Source organism: Phascolarctos cinereus, unplaced genomic scaffold (assembly GCF_003287225.1).
Source record: "Phascolarctos cinereus isolate Bilbo 61053 unplaced genomic scaffold, phaCin_HiC Scaffold_3;HRSCAF=262, whole genome shotgun sequence".
Lineage (NCBI taxonomy): Eukaryota > Metazoa > Chordata > Mammalia > Diprotodontia > Phascolarctidae > Phascolarctos > Phascolarctos cinereus.
The window spans coordinates 21,064,735-21,081,275 of NW_027555736.1; the positions used below are offsets into that span (position 1 = coordinate 21,064,735).

The following is a 16,541-nucleotide window of genomic DNA, read 5'->3' on the forward strand; positions in this document are numbered from 1 at the left end:
GACCTGGGTATGAGCTGGCGAATCAGGGGTTCAGAGCCAGAAGCCAGGACCAGAGTGACGAGCCCAAACGCCCAGAGTGCCCAGAGACTGGCTGACTGTCTAACAGCCTGATTCCCCAACCATGGCTTTCCCACCGAGGCCTCCTGGCCAGCAGCATGGGCATGGGAGGCCCCCTGACTCAGCTGCCCTGCTTCCCCCTCAGGTCAATGGTGCTTAAAGCAAACACTGCCTCTGTGGCCAGTCTGCCATCACAACGCTTGTATCTGGCACTCCAGGGTTCCACTTCTGTCTTCCCTTCCCCCAAAAGGAAGGGCACTGCTAGGTAGTCATCACATTCATTTGTTTTTCCCATGCTTCCCCTTTCCCAAGGAAATGTTAGAAGATGGAAGAGGGAGCCCAAGAGCCCCAAGGACTTGGTTCAGAAAATGATCTCCCAGAAACACCAGCCACACCAAATGCAAATGGCACAAAGCACGAGGTTGTGGGGGGAACGAGGGATGAGTGCACTCTGCGTGGTGCTGCCCTGGCTCTCAGGACAGTGGCTCAAACACTGGGACAAGCTACTCAGGGTCACTTGTGTGGGAAAGCACGGCAGTGAAGCTTGGTGTAAATGTGTATCTGATTGCCCAGTCCTCCAACCAGCGGATCAACAGGCATTTATTAAGCACCTACTAACACCAGACACTGTATGTTGGGAATACAAAGAAAAAGCATTCCAGGAACGGGGGGTAGACACTAAGGCCTGGAGATGAGAGATAAGCATCCCATGACATTGAGTAAGCCAATATGGCCAGACTGTAAAGCGTGTGATGTCAAACAAAGCCTAAGAAGACCAGAAAGGCAGAAGGAAATGGGAATCAGGATTTTATCTCTGACCCCATCCAGTAGCCAGTGGAGGGGGCGGGGGTAGGGGGTGGCCTATATTTTAGAAAAATCACTTCGGCATCTGAGTGAAGGATGGATTGGAATGGGAGAAGACTTGAGGCAGAGAGTCCAATTATAAAGTTAATTCATATAGTTCAGGGAGAAGTCATGGGGGCCTGAACTAAGGGGGTGGCCGTGAGTGTAGAGAATCAGGTATCCTGGTGGTCAAAACAACAAGTCCGAGATGGATTGGCTGTTGGTTCAGGGAGTTAGAATCAAGGCTGGGCACCGAGGTGACCAGAGGGGAAGTGAGAACAAGCAAGGCCCCTCCTCCCTCGGCTTCTAGGACGTTTTCCTCTTCTGGTCCTCCTCTTCCCTGCCCACCGTGAGGGTAACTACAGAAAAGCAAGCCTGCCCCTTGGGCTGACAGCAGACAGAAATGCAGAGTTCTCGGGAAGACAAGACCCAAGGCTTCATCCCCTACCTGGTTATCTCCATGGCCCTTCCCAACATCCCCTTTGATGACGGATTTGGGTTTCCTGGACTTGAAATTGCCCATGGTGAATCGCAATGCTCCATGGAACAGGGTCTGCTCTACATGCTGCTGACTCTCTTCTAGGAGGGCAATGTTGTCAGGGTAGTTTTCTTTATTATTTTCATCTCTAAAATGGGAAACACAATTAGGAAGATGAATGAAGTAGCGATAGAGTAGAAGGAACAGAGAATCACAGCCACACGTTGATGGTAATAATAAGAACGCCTCGAATTTGTGGATGAATTCCTCTTTTTTTGCTTTAATTTTTGGTTTGAACACATGATCTTATCAGTCTGGGATATTCCCAGGAAGGAAACTCCCTCCACCCCTACAAACTAGCAGTTGAACTTTCATGTCAAGGCATAATCAGAGCACTTAGAGGTTCCCTGACTCGCCCACGGTCCCACAGTCGGCAGGCGTCAAAGGCAGCACACGAGCCCCAGTCTTCCTGGCTCCCAAAGACTCCCCCGCTATCTCTCATCCACCCTATTTCTCTTATAACTCGGCAAACTCCCTTCACCTCTATCAGCTCATTTTAAACTCAGAGCAATCCTGTGAAGGGGGCTCAAATGTTGCTTAGCCAGCCAGTTCATTGATGAGAAAACTGAAATTCAGAGCAGTTAAATCACTTGTTAGAGGTCACAGTGAAAGGAAGCATCAACTATTGTCTGGTCCTTCTTCCCTTAAGCCAGAGGCTTTTAACTTGGGGTCCCCATCAGCTCATTTCTGTAATATTTTGATAACTATCTCAACATTAGTTGATTTCTCTTGTAACCCTATATGTTTTATTTCATGCATTTAAAAACATTCTGAGAAGGGGCCCATAGGCTTCACCATACTACCCAAGGCATCCTAGACACAAGAAAAGGGTAAGAACCCTGCCTTGGGTCATTCTGGCATTGACTGATGAATTTGCTAAAGCCACCCCCTCATAATGTATCACAGCCAGAATTCCAACCAAGATGCCCTGACCCCAAATGAAGAGCTTCTGGTGAATCTAATAGGCCGTCAATTCGTCAGTATTCATAAGTGTAAGAAAAAAAAAATCAATGTCCTTGAAAATGGATGAGAATTTGAGGGGGAGGGGGGAAAAATAGCAATTAGTGCCAGAGACTTTTTTTTAAAAATGTATTTAAAGACTCCATTACTAATAGGCTGAGGAAGCAAAATCTAAAATCTGAACTAAAAACATCATCAGTTTATTTCACTTTATTTATTTAAATTAAGAGTAACTGATATGCTTCTATACTTTCTCCTTTCATTGGGGAAAGGGGAGAGAAAAGTCACCTCTCTGAGTCACCTCTGGTTGAGTCTCACGCTAGCACTCCTCAAAAAAGAGGGAGGGGAAAGAAGCCCACCCCACTCAGTGCTCTGCAAATCTGCTCAGCATCCTTTGATAAGATCAATCCTAAAAAGCACCACACTGGCTCTTTGTTGTTTGACCCAAAGCCTGCTCTAAAGAACTCCAAAGATTTTACAAACATTCTCTCTCTCACCTCCACAACAGAGAAGGCCAGAAAAGGCCGGCAGAAAGGCAGAGAACGTGTCGCATTTCACTGCTGGGGAGAGTTACAGCCCCTCAAGCATCCTTAGCAAGGGTCAATGGTATTGACCTGTTTTCTCTTTGCTCATTTTGGCCTCGGTCAGAGGTGACAGGGGAAGCTAGGCAGACAGTGCATCTGCAGACCTTCCACAAACCTACTACACCATCCTCATCCACTGAGAGTGAGCTCGGAATAATAACATGGACAAGCAAGCTCAGTGAAGAAGGCATGCAGGAGGGGCAGCGAGGTGGCACAGTGGATAGAGCACCGGCCCTGGAGTCAGGAGGACCTGAGTTCAAATCTGGCCTCAGACCAAATACTTGACACTTAGCTGTGTGACCCTGGGCAAGTCACTTAACCCCAATTACCTTGCCTAGGAAAAAAAAAACAGAGGGTATGCAGGAAAAACCCAATGGACGTAGGGGGAGGAAACAGCCATTAGGGGGATGGATGTTAGGGGAGGGAGCTCCGGGTCTACAGAAGATCACAGGCCACGCCAAGAAACTTAAGCTATATCTAGAAAGAGAAGCTGAAGGGTTTTAACATTCGGAAGAGGCTGAAACTGGGCCATTTTATTTTTATATGTCATTAAATTGCTATATCACATCATATTGTATTATGTTATTCTATTGAAGCCATAGGGCATCATGGAGAAAGCATTGACTTCAGAACCAGGAACATGAGTTCTAGTCCTACCCCTGACATATCCTGACTGTGTGACCTTGGAGAAGTCACTTAACCTCTATGTGCTTTAGGAAAACTCTCTGAGTCTGTCAGTGGCAGAGGAGATGCTGGCCTGCACTGATGGAGGGCACTCCCTTACCTGGAAATTCTCTATACTTCTACCCTCATATTATTACATTATGTTATGCTGGCATGCTATATGATTATATTACATTATACCATATTGTATTATGTTAGATCGGATTCTATCACATTATGTAGTCCTATATGATGTATACATTATATTATACTATATCAACGCTATATGGGTATGACATATTGTTATAGTATGACAGATCATGTTATGCAATATTATGTTTATTGTATCATATTAGTGTATTTTATCACATTACACTGTGTTCTATTATATCATATTACATTTTATTTACCACATCATATTACATTATTTCATGTTGTTATATATGTCTATATTGGGTTTCAGCTTGGTCTATCATTTCTAGATTTGTTTACTTGCCTGCCTCTTATAAAGAAACCCACTAAAAAGCCAAAAGAAACAAGTTCTGACCCCAGACTGCCTCCTTCTTCCCACAAGAGGTACACAGACCACATTAACTCGCTGCACATTTCATCCCAACTTACTGGAACAAAGCATGAGCAGCCGAGGGCAATTGGCAATCAGCGAGGATGACTTGAGTAGCTAATTTTAGGACGTGCCATGATTCAGGCGTGGGCGAGCAACAAGTCTCAGGCTTTCCATTATTCAGTGATGATTTCAACTGACCATCAGGCTCAGAGCTGTAACTAGGGTGGGGCAAAAAGGCCTCTGTCCCAGGGCAACATATGGGGCAAAGGGCCATCAGTCATTCAACATTTATAAAGTACCTAGTAGGAGTCAGATTCTATGCTAGAACTTGTTGATAAAGAGTGAAACAGTCTCCCAAAAAACTGATAATCTAGCTAGGAGAGACAATATGGATCTATGTAGTTACATACAAAGAAGTGATAGAACCAGCTTCAATCAGCTCTTAAGAACCTATTAGTAAATTTTAAATGAAAATTAAATTAAATTTGAGGCAAGCATTTACATCTTTGAAATTGGCAAGTGCTGCAAATTCCTCCAGTATGATAAGTATACGCACTCTACTCATTTGGAAGGTTGACATATAAGGTCCCGTTAGCTGGAGATTTTTCTATATAGCCTAGTTAGCACATAAAAGCCCTTTTTTCCAACAATTTAGGAACCTGGATAGCGTACTATTTGGATTCCTGCTAAGAGAAACTCTGCTGGAGGGTGGGTAGAGTTGGGCTGGGTAAGGCTTGTAAACCCCCCTTCACCCTAGACTCCAAGTGAGGGGCACTGGGGTGCCTGGGGTACACTTCTTGACACCACACTGGCGAATGCCATTTCCTGGACCTGCCCTGCTGAACCAAACATGAGCTGATGGCTCTAGGATGCAGAACCACCTTTGTCCTTGAAGCCTTGTATGGGAGCATTGAGATAAATTAAATAGAAGGGAAAAGAAAGAAGCCTCCAGCCATTCCCTGGCCGAGGACCTAGGAGGCCCCGACATCTCTGCGTCCATACCTGAGACTGGCCCGATCAGGCTGGTCTTCATGAACGGGCACGGTGTCTTCGTCACACCTGGGGAATGAAAACAGAATGACATCGTCTCCAACAGCCTCCTGAGCGTTGTACTCAAACACTCCGCCATTCCCTCCAACTTGGGTTCAACCCTTAAGCTTTCTTCTCTCCCCAAACTGGATTCCCTTCCCCCACCCCAATCCTCCTCCCTATTCTGGCCAGTGACAAGAGCTCACATTTTCTCTAGGTGCAGTGGAAAAAGCATGTGATTTGGGTTCAAATCCCAGCTCTGCCATATGCTACCTGTGTGACTGTAAGTCTCGGCCTTGGTTTCCCCATCTGAAAAAATGAAGTGGATGATTCTAGAGAATAATTTGGAACTATTCCCTTTGTCTATACTCTTTGACCCAGATATAATAATAATCATTGTAGATTTATTATGTTAATTATAATTGTGATTATTATAGATGTACCATATTAATTGTCATGTGTAACATATACATTATACATGTAATCATAAAATATATTATGTTGATAACTGTATATAACATCATTGTATTATATACAATGCTACAAATTAAAATCTGCTATTATAATAAAGATAACGTATTGTAATTAGCATCTACTAGATTATTATCACTACCATTTACGTAGCTCTTGCTAAGTGCCAGACGCTATGGCAAGCACTTTACAGACATGACGTCATTTGATCCTCAACAACCCTAGGAGATAGGTGCTATTATTAGCCCCATTTCACAGATGAGGAAACTGAGGCAGACCACGGCTAAGGGACTTGCCCAGGGTCACCCATCTGGTAAGTACCTAAGGTCAGGTTTAAACTCAGGTCTGCCGCACTCCAGGCCCAGTGCTCCATCCATTGCCCCACCTTGCTGCAGGCCACTCTATCAGGCCCATACCCCAAAGAAATTAAAGAGGAAAAGGCTCTATCTGCACAGAAACGTTTACAGCCACTGCACTCGTGGCAGTCAGCCCCTGCAAAGTAAGGGCGTGGGCATCCTCCTATTGGGAGACGCTGAACAAAGTGTGGCCTAGGAGCAGACCGGGCTATCCTCGTGTTGTAAGGAGCAGTGGAATGATTTCAGAGGAAATCAGGAAGACCTTTGGGAACCGAACACAACCAGGAGAACAATTTCCACAATGAAAACAACGTTGACTTTGCTTCACAATTGTGAGCCACGCATGTCCACGAATGGCACCTGCGAGGACCTCTCCTCTCCTGACTGAGAGATGATGGACGAAAAATGCAGAAAGAGACCTACATTTTCCAGCACGGCCAGCGTGAGATTCTGCTTTGCTGGATTATCTATTGTGGGCTTTATTTTTCCAGGTCTTTTTTTTTCCCCTTAATTTGTAGGGCTGTGCGTATGGGCAAAGAACAGATTACTTTTTTTAATGCTTGCAAATTGAAAAAATAAGAATGAACTGAAACCTCAAATGGCTGGGCTGGATAGCTTTATCATCCTGTCCTGCTCTATGACCCCTTCACCTTGCATGTGGACAAGGCAGCTTCTTCACAACAATCCTGTGAAGTAGGTAATGAAAGTCTTAACATACCCATTTTACAGATGAGGATACTGAGGTTCAAAGAACTTTAGTGACTTGTCCGGGGAGGATCACAGGACTAGTGATCCCGTGGAGGCTGGGATTCAGATTCGTGTCTTCTGGCTCAAAGTCCAGCTCTCTTTCTAATACATCACACCACTGGCCCCTGCTACAAAGCCCAAGAGCTGCAAGGGGTATCAGAGGCCATTTAGACCAATCTATGAGATGGCTGAGAAAACTCACGAGCCCAGGTGGTACAGGGAGTATAAGTAGATATCCAGGTAGTATAAGTAAGAGGCAGAATCTGAACCCAGGTCCTTTGACTCCAGATTTAATCTTCTTTCCACAATTTCCTATAGCCCACCGAATAAGGAGCAAACTCATCAACTTAGTCTAGAAGACCCTCTAGTTTCAAATCATTCCTGGCCATGCCATTGGCTAGCCGTGTGTCCTTGGAAAAATCTTTCTGGCCTTTGGTTTCCTCAGCTGTAAAATGATATGGTTGGACTGAAAGATTCCCAAGGCCATTCCCAGCTGGCTATCCCATCAGCTCTCCTCTTGGTCCCCTCACTACACTCTGGCAAAGGTTATTATAATACCCCAGGGTCCCAAGAACCCAGTACTTTCACAAGTGCTTATGTCCGGCCCATTAAGGCCACCACAATTTCCCCAGGCTCCAGCAAAACCTGAAGGTCACCTCTCTTTCATTTCCTCAATCAATACTGGGTGTGGAAGGCCCCATCACAATGATGCACCTATACCTCTCCCCCTTTCCATTCTTACTGTCACCATATTTAAGTGATGTTTCTGTATTTTTGAACAGACAGAAATGGTCAATTTATTTGCCTAAATATATTTTCACCTGAAAAATATATTTAGGCAAGTAAACTGGCTAATAACACCACTGTTTCCACTGTGAAAAGCAGCAATTAACTTTCCAAGGCATACCCTCCCACCCTATTGGAACATCCCAATTAGTAGAGTATTCATGTTTTGGAACATTAATGGAAGATATTTCTAATAAGAGTTAACTTTAGCCAAGTAAAGAAAACAATGAGAGTCTCAGATCTGGCATCATGGCTTCAGAAACGGGGCGAATTTAAGCTTGATATCAAAGAAAGACTTCCAAAGGATGACAGAGATCCTAAGTGGCTGGGGGCTGCTTCGGGAAGTAACGAGCTCCCTATCACTGAAAGTCTCCAAGCACTGGCCAGCTGATCACTCACTAGGTAAGTTGTAGAGGGGATTCTTGCTCAGATACAGGCCGGACCAGACGGCGGAGGGGGTCACTTCCAGCTTGGCAATTCCAGGATGGTCAATGCTGAAGCAAAACAATGACCAGTGTTCAGATTTTGGCATCGACTTCCCCCGCCCACCCCAATAGAGTTTATCATTCTTCTCCCTCCTGGGACATTGGGTTCCAGTTGAAAACACAGCAGCAGAGCCTTCAAAGTGACCTTTGGCCTCTGAAGTTGGGGGCCGGCCCTCCGCGGTGAGTCTGGCTAGTGAGGCCTGAGGCCGTGAGGTTCCTGTTACAGCCAGGCCAGGAGCACTGTGATTCCTCCAGTTGTGCCAGGGCATGCCTGGCATCTGTGCTGCTGGGGGGCTGAGACCAGTGAGCTGAAGTCCAGCTAAACCCAAATGGGTGTCTGTGCTAACTCTGGGGCCAGCGGGGTGAGAGGAGGGGTGACCAGCTGATGTCTGGGGGACTGAGGGGATGCTCATCTAGAGACACACAGACAAAAATGCAGCAGTACCATCCCAAAGAACCTTCACGTCTAAGGAGAAAGCCAGGGCAATCAGGATCCCGAAGAGTGGTGACAGGAAGAGAATGCAAATTAGTGAAGGCAGGGATTTCCCTAAGTTGTCAAACAGGGCGTGTGTCTTTTATCTTTGTCTTCCCCTTTTGGGGGCCCTCTTCCTCCACCAGGGTGGACCCTTGTCGTGGCCTTATTGCTCCCACCCCTTTCTTAGCCATCTCCTCTCTTCACTCTCCTTCAAGCCAAAGACCAGCGCCATCCAGCCCTCTTCTGGACAGCTGGCTATCTGAGTGTGAAGGAAATTAGCTGATTAACTCACATAAACTGAAAACATCAACTGAATGTGGGACCAGAGGAGAAGGCTTCCCTCCACTAAGAGGAACATCTCTGGATGAATCCACGTGAGGACCCTTGAAGGTCCTATCAGGAGACGAGGGCTCCAAGCACAGCTGTCGGGGGACAGGCTGTCCAGCTGTCTCAGGAGCTCCAATGCAGCTGTGTCCAGAAAGGCTCAGCGGCCACAGCAGCAGGCTCACTGTGGCATGGTGATGGGTGTGCTTGGTACCATCGGAAGGAGTGTGCCCTCCCGACAGATGCTCCGTGCATTAAAGCACCAGGAAAAGACGGGGCTGAGTTAGAATCCCACCTCTGCCTTTAGCCACCTAGGTGACCTTGGGTAAGTCATTCCTACTCTTTGGGTCTCAGGCTCCTCATCTGTAAAATGGGGATAATAATAAATAGCACCCACCTCCCAGGATTGTCATGATGATCGATGAGATGTTTGCAAAATGATGTGCAAACCTCAAAGCAATACATAAATGTTAGCTATTAAAAAGAAGAGGTGACCCAGACAATGATGAATATTAAAAGTGAACAAGAACCATGCCAAATTGTCTCTGGTGTTATCATCATTATTAATTTATTCTTTATAATAACATATTTTTTTATTATTATTATTAATTATTATCATTATTACTAGAGAGGAGAAATACTCCTGTAATTTCATCCATTTGGGGAATTCCCAATATGGAAACTCCCTCCAGTCATCTGTAATTTGTGCCCTTAGCAACCAGAAGCACTGAGAAGCGGGCTTGCTAGTATGCGTCAGAGGTAAGATTTGAACCCGGGTCTCGATGAACTCCAGGCCGGCCCTCTAGTGGTCATGCTTGACACTCTCTGGGCACTAATGATGCGTTCTACATTTTTTACAGCGCCCAGATGGCATTCCAATTGGCACTTGCATTTTAAATGTAATCACAGTTACATTTTTTGCGGTTAGCAACACAGTTGTGGGCAATCAGATCTCCCTGGGCCGGGCACAAGTAGAGGATTTTGTCGTCAATTATGTATACACACACACACATATATCTACATATCTACATGAGTGCATGTATACACCCACAAACAGGCAGAACAGATAACAGAATTGGCCTCAGGGCCAGGACCACCCGGGTTCACATACTGTCCGGCCCCAGGCAAGTCTCTTAACCCCTCAGGGTCTGTGCCCCCCCCATCCCCCCACCACACACACACACACACACACACACACACACACACACACACACACGCACACACTCTAAAACTGTAGGCTGTAGAGAAAAGTGCTGATCAATACTGGTGGGGAAAACTTCTCCCCATGGCAATGAAATCCTGAGTCCAGACTTGGGATCTCATCAGAAGGAAAAATTCTTCAGTGCAAATTCCCTCATCGGGACACAGTCCGTAACTTAGTTTGTGAAAAGCTAATCAAACAATAACAAAAGTCTGCATTTATGAGATTGGCAAAGTGCATGTTGTCTCAGACCTTGGGGAGGCAGGTGCTATTATTATCCCCATCTTACAGATGAAGAAGCTGAGGCAGACAGAGGAAGGGACTTGCCCAGGGTGATACAGCTAGTTAAGTGTCTAAGGCTGGAGACAATCCCAGGTCTCTGTGACTCCAGCTCTAACCACTGCACTACCAAGTGGACTCTTGAGCGATGCTTTCATGGGTGGTTTTCTTTCCCCAACTCTGAAGGGATGCTGCCAGTGAACAATGATCCTTGGCCCAGAATTACAAACAGGAAGGAGCCAGGGACAGTATCTGGAAAATTTCACTGAGATTCCCAATTGTTCTCTGCCACCAGAACCCATTTCTTTCACACCAAGAGGGGCTCCCAGGGACGCTCTCTGGCTGCAATCACAGGGTTCCACCATCTCAGAAAAATCCCCGAGAAGGATCCTCATGACCATGAAAAGCATGAGCTGAGCACACGCAGGCTGGGGCATCCTGCCAAACACAGCACCGCAAGGACCTACCTCTGCCCGAACAATTCATGCACCATCACCGAGCCGGTAAATATCTGAGCCACAGCACCTGAACTCAGATCTTCCGGACTCCACGTCCGGTGCTCTCCACCCCCTGCTATGCTGCCTCCACTTCCCCAAATGGAAACCAAAGAAAGGGGGCACAAAAAGTACTCTGCATGGGTGATGGCAAAGGAGGTAAGCCAGGCATGGGGTGAGAATTTGAGGAGGATGCCGAGAAGCCCTCACAAAAGAGCCAAAGGAAAGCATCCAGGCATCACACACACACACACACACACACACACACACACACACACACACACACACACACGGTTCCTATGTAAAATACACAACTTTACATACTGAGGTATACATATTATATATGAAATGCAACATCTTATATATTTATATTTTATATATAACATTATTTTAGATGTATATATACATTTAAAATATAAAATGTATACTTTATATATGTATGTGTATGTGCATTTATACAAACATAATTTTCTATTTATACATATATATTTTATATGTTAAATTGAGATTTTATAAATTTATGGATATATACATATTTACATAGAAAATACATAATTTTATATATTTGTATACACCTACTATATATTTTATATATAAAATGTGTGATTTTATACATTTATATGTGTGTATATGCATTTATATATAAATGTATAACCATATATACACACATATACATTTTAGATGTAAAATGTATGATCTCTGGTGTTTATATGTATGTATGTACATTTATATTTAAAATCCATCTTATATATTTCTATACATTTATATATTCCTCTCTACATAGAAATTTTTCTATATTTATGTATAAATGCATTATATAAAATTTTATATATTTGTATATACATAAATACATGTATTTATATAGACAGTATATACTTTTACATATTTATATACAAATAAATACATTTCAGATGCAAAATGTATTTTATATTTGTACATACATGTAGATTTTAGATGCAAAATCTTATATATTGATATATGTACATATGTATTTATATATAAACTGTATAATTTTGTATATTTATGTGTGTATATTTATAAAATCTGTAATTTTATCTATTTCTATACAAATACATGTTTTAGATGCAAATGTATAATTGTATGTATTTATGTGTATAAACAAATTTCTATATTAAGCATAAAATGCCCTATATTTGTATACAGTATATCCTCTGTGCCACTTTCAATGTTATCTTTCTAAAGCCTCGTTCCAGTCTCGTGGCTTACTTACTCTAAGTTTCCGTGGCTCCCTCTTGCCTCTGGGAGGAAACAAACTCTCCTTTGATATTCAGAGTCCTCTGCTCTCTGGTTCCAAACTGCCTTTTCAGGTCGGTTTCACAATATGTCGCTTAAGAAGGTGAACCTTCCCGCTGAACCTTGCTGTTTTACTTATTGCTGCCTAAACTCAGCATCCCATCTCCAGCCTGTGAGCCGTTGTACAGGCAGTGACCCACGCCTGGAATGTGAGCCTTAGCTTCCACACAGCTCAGCTCTGAGGTCACTTCTCAGGGAAGACTTTCCTGATGGCCTTGCTGAGCAAGTCCATGGCCCAGCGGATCCAGTGAGAGGCCTGGAGTCAGAAAGACCTTATTTTGATACTGGCCTCAGACACTTAATAGTTGGTGTGATCCTGAGCATCACTTAACCTCCGTCTGTCTCAGTTTGCTCGTCTGTAAAATGGGGAATGATCATAATAGCACCTCCCTCCCAGGGCTGTTGTGAGGTTCAAATATTTGTAAAGCACTCAGCATAGGAGCTGGCATGTGAGTCCTTAATAAATGGTCATTTCCTTCCTCAGGTTTTCTGGTGCTTACTTAATATATTCATGTGTTGTGTTCTATCCCCAGGCAATGAAATCACCTTGTAGGTGCTTTAAGAATTGTGGACTAAATTGAATAGCGCGGAGGTGATGTCATACACACACTATATATACATTCACATCTATATGCACACATAGATGTATATAAACATACACATACATGTATATACACATGTGTATATACATGCATGTGTTATATATATTTTAAAACAGTCACTAAGGTCATGAGATATCACTAGCATACATACTTCCTGTGAAACAGAAGGAGGCAGCTTGAAGACAGCATAGGTCAGTGGCTCTCAAACTTCCTGGTCTCAGGATACCTCATACTCTTAAAAATTACTGAGGACCTTCCAAAGAGCTTGAGTTTGGTTTTTATCTGTTGATGTTTATCATATTTGAAATTATAATATCTTAGGATTATTATGAAAATAGTAAAGGATCTCAGAGACACCCCTCCCCCACCTTTCCCTGATAATCCAATTCCCTCATTTTATAGATGAGGAAACTGAGGTACAGAGAGGAGAGAACATGACTCAGTCACACCCTGTAAGGAAGTCCCAAGGCAGAGATTTGAACCCAGGTCTTTGGATGTGTGCATGTAATATAGTGGCCACATAGTAAAACAGAATGTGGAATGTGGAATTAAGAAGACCTGGGGTCATGAACGGCCTCCAACACACATTACCTGTGTAAGTCCCAGCAAATAACTTACTTCAAAGCCTCAGTTTTCTCACCTGTAAAATGGAGACAATAATACTACTTCCTTCATAACTCTGTTTTGAGGCTCACATAAGACAATGTACATAAAGTGTTTTACAAGCCTGAAAGAGCTATAGAAAGGAGTTCTTACCAAGGTTCCTGTTATCATTTGATTGAGAGGCAGCCAGTGACGGGGAGAGGAGGGCTAACTTTGCAATCAGCCGTCATGACCTGAAGAAAGTCCCCCAGCTGTGCAGTCAGGACCCGTAGGTTCACCTCCCAGCTCTGTTACTTACTAGTGATGTGACCTGACCACAGGTGAATCTCTTATATGGGCCCTCAATTTCCTCATCTGCAAAATGAAGGGTCTGGACTGACTCCTACTATCCCTTCCAGGTTCTATGCTCCTATGACCTGCTAAGTGCTGAGTTCAAGTTGACCTACCCTGGCAGAGTGATCCCACAGGCAGATCTCCAAAATGGCAAGAGACAGAGGAGGGTTGCTGGTGCACCTTGGTGGATGGGTTTCCATTACCTCTAGTTCACTGCGCTAATGAAATCGCAGGTGTAAACCCCCTACAAGGGACAACCTCGCCTGCCTATGTGATTCCTCCACGGGCATCCGAGTTCCAGTGCATCCCTTCTGGCCGCTGCTCTCTCCCTCTCTGAGGGGGTTCAGCCTGGACAACTGGCCGCTCAGAGGAGCACCGGCCCCAGCGCCCGGAAAGCAGCCCCGAGAGGCACCCAGAAAAACCTCCATCTTCGCACCCAGGCCCCCTCCCTCGAAGACAAAGTTTGCTTTCGACTTTCCCTAATGCAAGCAGATTAAAGCGCCGGGGTTTGACTTGGTTTGTTTTGTTAAACCACCACTGAAGGAAGGCTTCACGACCGGCCTTTTAAGGACAAGCCAGTGTTTTGAAGGCGCACAGCTGATGCAAAGCTCCGGGCGGTCTCTGGAGAGCAGCCCATCAACACAGACAAACAAAGGCCCGGGGAGGCTCAGGTGCTGGGGAGACCCGGCGCAAACCACGCCAGGCACCCCCGCCCCTTATCCCCACGACGCTCACCTTTCCGCCTTGGAGAAAGCCCCCACCCCCACCCCCGACCCCGTTCCCAAGACAAAGCTGCTGACACCGCACGTCTCCTAGAACGACTCCCCCCTCCCACTGGTCTATTTCACCACCGGCGTGGTCCAGGCAGGGAAGACTGGGCGCTTACAAAGTAACCACGGCAGCAATCAATGAAGACGCGCTTATGTAACGGGACCCCGGTCTAAGAGGAGGTGTCGGGCCTGGACAGCCCTTCGAACTTCCCAGAGTGCTAACTTCTCCCGGGGCCAGCCTTTTGGGGGAAGATCAGAAGACAAAAGGATCCAAGGTTTGCCAGGAAAGTTGGCTTTGCAGCATCCCCCGAGCCAGAGATGAGAGCCGCAGTGGGGAAGCGGAGCCTGTTTATCCCAGAGCTTTCCTGAGCATCCCCCTGGCCAGGGGCCGAGCGAGTGCACGCGCCGTGTGCTCCCTGAAAAGTGACGTGGGCCGTGGCCACACAAAGAGATGGAGGAAAGCCGGCGTGGAAATGCCAGCTGCCCGGGGGCCGGCGCGGGCTCCGACCTTTGCCTCACCCTCCAGGGCTGCCCACTGGGTTTCCTGCACCACGGAAAGGGTTCGGCGCGCCCCCCTCCCATCCATCCGCGGCTTCCCCGGGAGTCCGGGGCGACTGGGGCAGGGATGCTGCGCTCTAGGGGGCACTTACTCGGTTACCGCTGGGCTGCTGAAGGACTTCTCCTGCAGGCTGAAGCAGAAGCAAGAAAACATGAGCTAAGGCCTGCCAAGCTGGCCCCCATGCACTGGCCCGGCTCCGCCCGGCGCCCGGGACCTGCACGCTCTCCCGCCCGCTCTGCACACGCCCCGAAGGCAGCCCCCGCCGGGATTAGCCGCTCTAAGGACACGCGCCACCAAGCCCGTCCCCCGGCTGCGCTCCCTGCGCGTAGCCCGGCCCAGCCCGGCCCGGCCCAGCGCCGGGGATCCGCGTGACTGGCAGCCCGTGGGCAGGAGGGGGAGGGGTGGGGAAGGGGGCCGGGGAGGTGGGGAGGAGGAGAGATGGGGAGGGAGTGGAAGAGGTGGGGAGGACAGAGGGAAAGGGAAGATGGGGAGGGAAGAGGGGGAAGGGAGGATGAGAGGGGCGAGGGAGATGGGGAGGAGGAAAGAGGGGGAGAGGGAAGAAAAACGGAGGAAGGGAGATGAAAAGAGGAAGGGATGAGGGAGAAGGGGTAGGGAGGATGAAGAGGGGGAAGAGTAAGAGATGGGAAAGGGGAGATGGGGAGAGATAGGGGAGGGGGAAGAAAAGATGGGAGAGGGGTGATGAGGGAAGAGGGGGAGGAAGGAAGAGGATGAGGGAGAAGAAATAGGAAGAGAGGAGGAGGAGAGAGTGGGGAGGGAGAAGGAAAGTTTGAGTAGGGAGGGATGAAGAGGCATAGGGATTGGGGAGAGGGGGAGGCCTAAGGAAGGACGAGGAAAAATGAGGAGAACGAGGAGAAGAGAGATGGAAGAAGGGGAGATGGAGTATGAGGGAGAGAAAATGGGGAATGGGGGCGGAGGCCGCTCCAGATTCCTCCTCGAGGCACACACCTTCCCATTTTCACCACAAGTCTGTCTGTGTAATCAAGAAGTTGCTACTTCTTAGGCTTTTGATCTGGGCCTTTTCGTCCCCACCTTCAATCCCTGCAATCAGTCAACAAGTGTGTGTGTATAATCATATACATATACATACATGTATGTACACATGTATATATACATATATACGTTTGTTGATATAGAAGATGTAAAAATTGTGTGCATATGTGGCTACATATTTTTATTTTATATATTTTTACATATGACTATACATATTTATATGTAACATATTATAGTGCTATAGCCATTGTCCCCCACCTCTGCAATGAAGGGAGGTGCGTTTTCTCCTTCCTTTTTGGAGACCAGGTCAACGCGCACTTATGAAGTGCCAACTATGTTCCAGGCAAAAATGAAACAGCCCGTGTTCTACTAAAATAGAAAAGGAAGTTTCAGTGTTTACAGCCAAGCACCTGAATTCCCCGGCGATCCTGGGTGTGCGTGCGTGCACGTGGGCGTGTGCTTTCCAGGAGTCTCATTACTGTTGCCCTGGGA

At 46.3% G+C, this 16,541-nt stretch overlaps 1 protein-coding gene across 3 annotated transcripts in view; it reads right to left on the minus strand.

The window, feature by feature from the left end:
* FAM13C (family with sequence similarity 13 member C) overlaps positions 1 to 15,396 on the minus strand; it is a 100,684-nt gene extending 85,288 nt beyond the window's left edge. Inside the window, exons 1-3 of one of the 3 annotated variants that reach the window (XM_020998236.2) lie at positions 15,130 to 15,396; positions 5,213 to 5,269; positions 1,349 to 1,526 (exon numbers count right to left, since the gene is read on the minus strand). In XM_020998236.2, the coding sequence (XP_020853895.1) occupies positions 1,349 to 1,526; positions 5,213 to 5,269; positions 15,130 to 15,191 (297 nt within the window). In that variant the 5' untranslated portion in view covers positions 15,192 to 15,396. Of the gene's footprint in view, positions 1 to 1,348; positions 1,527 to 5,212; positions 5,270 to 7,998; positions 8,074 to 15,129 lie in introns of those variants that run through there. The other 2 variants (XM_020998237.2, XM_078150715.1) reach the window with 2 other exon arrangements.
* Positions 15,397 to 16,541: the final 1,145 nt, after the last annotated feature.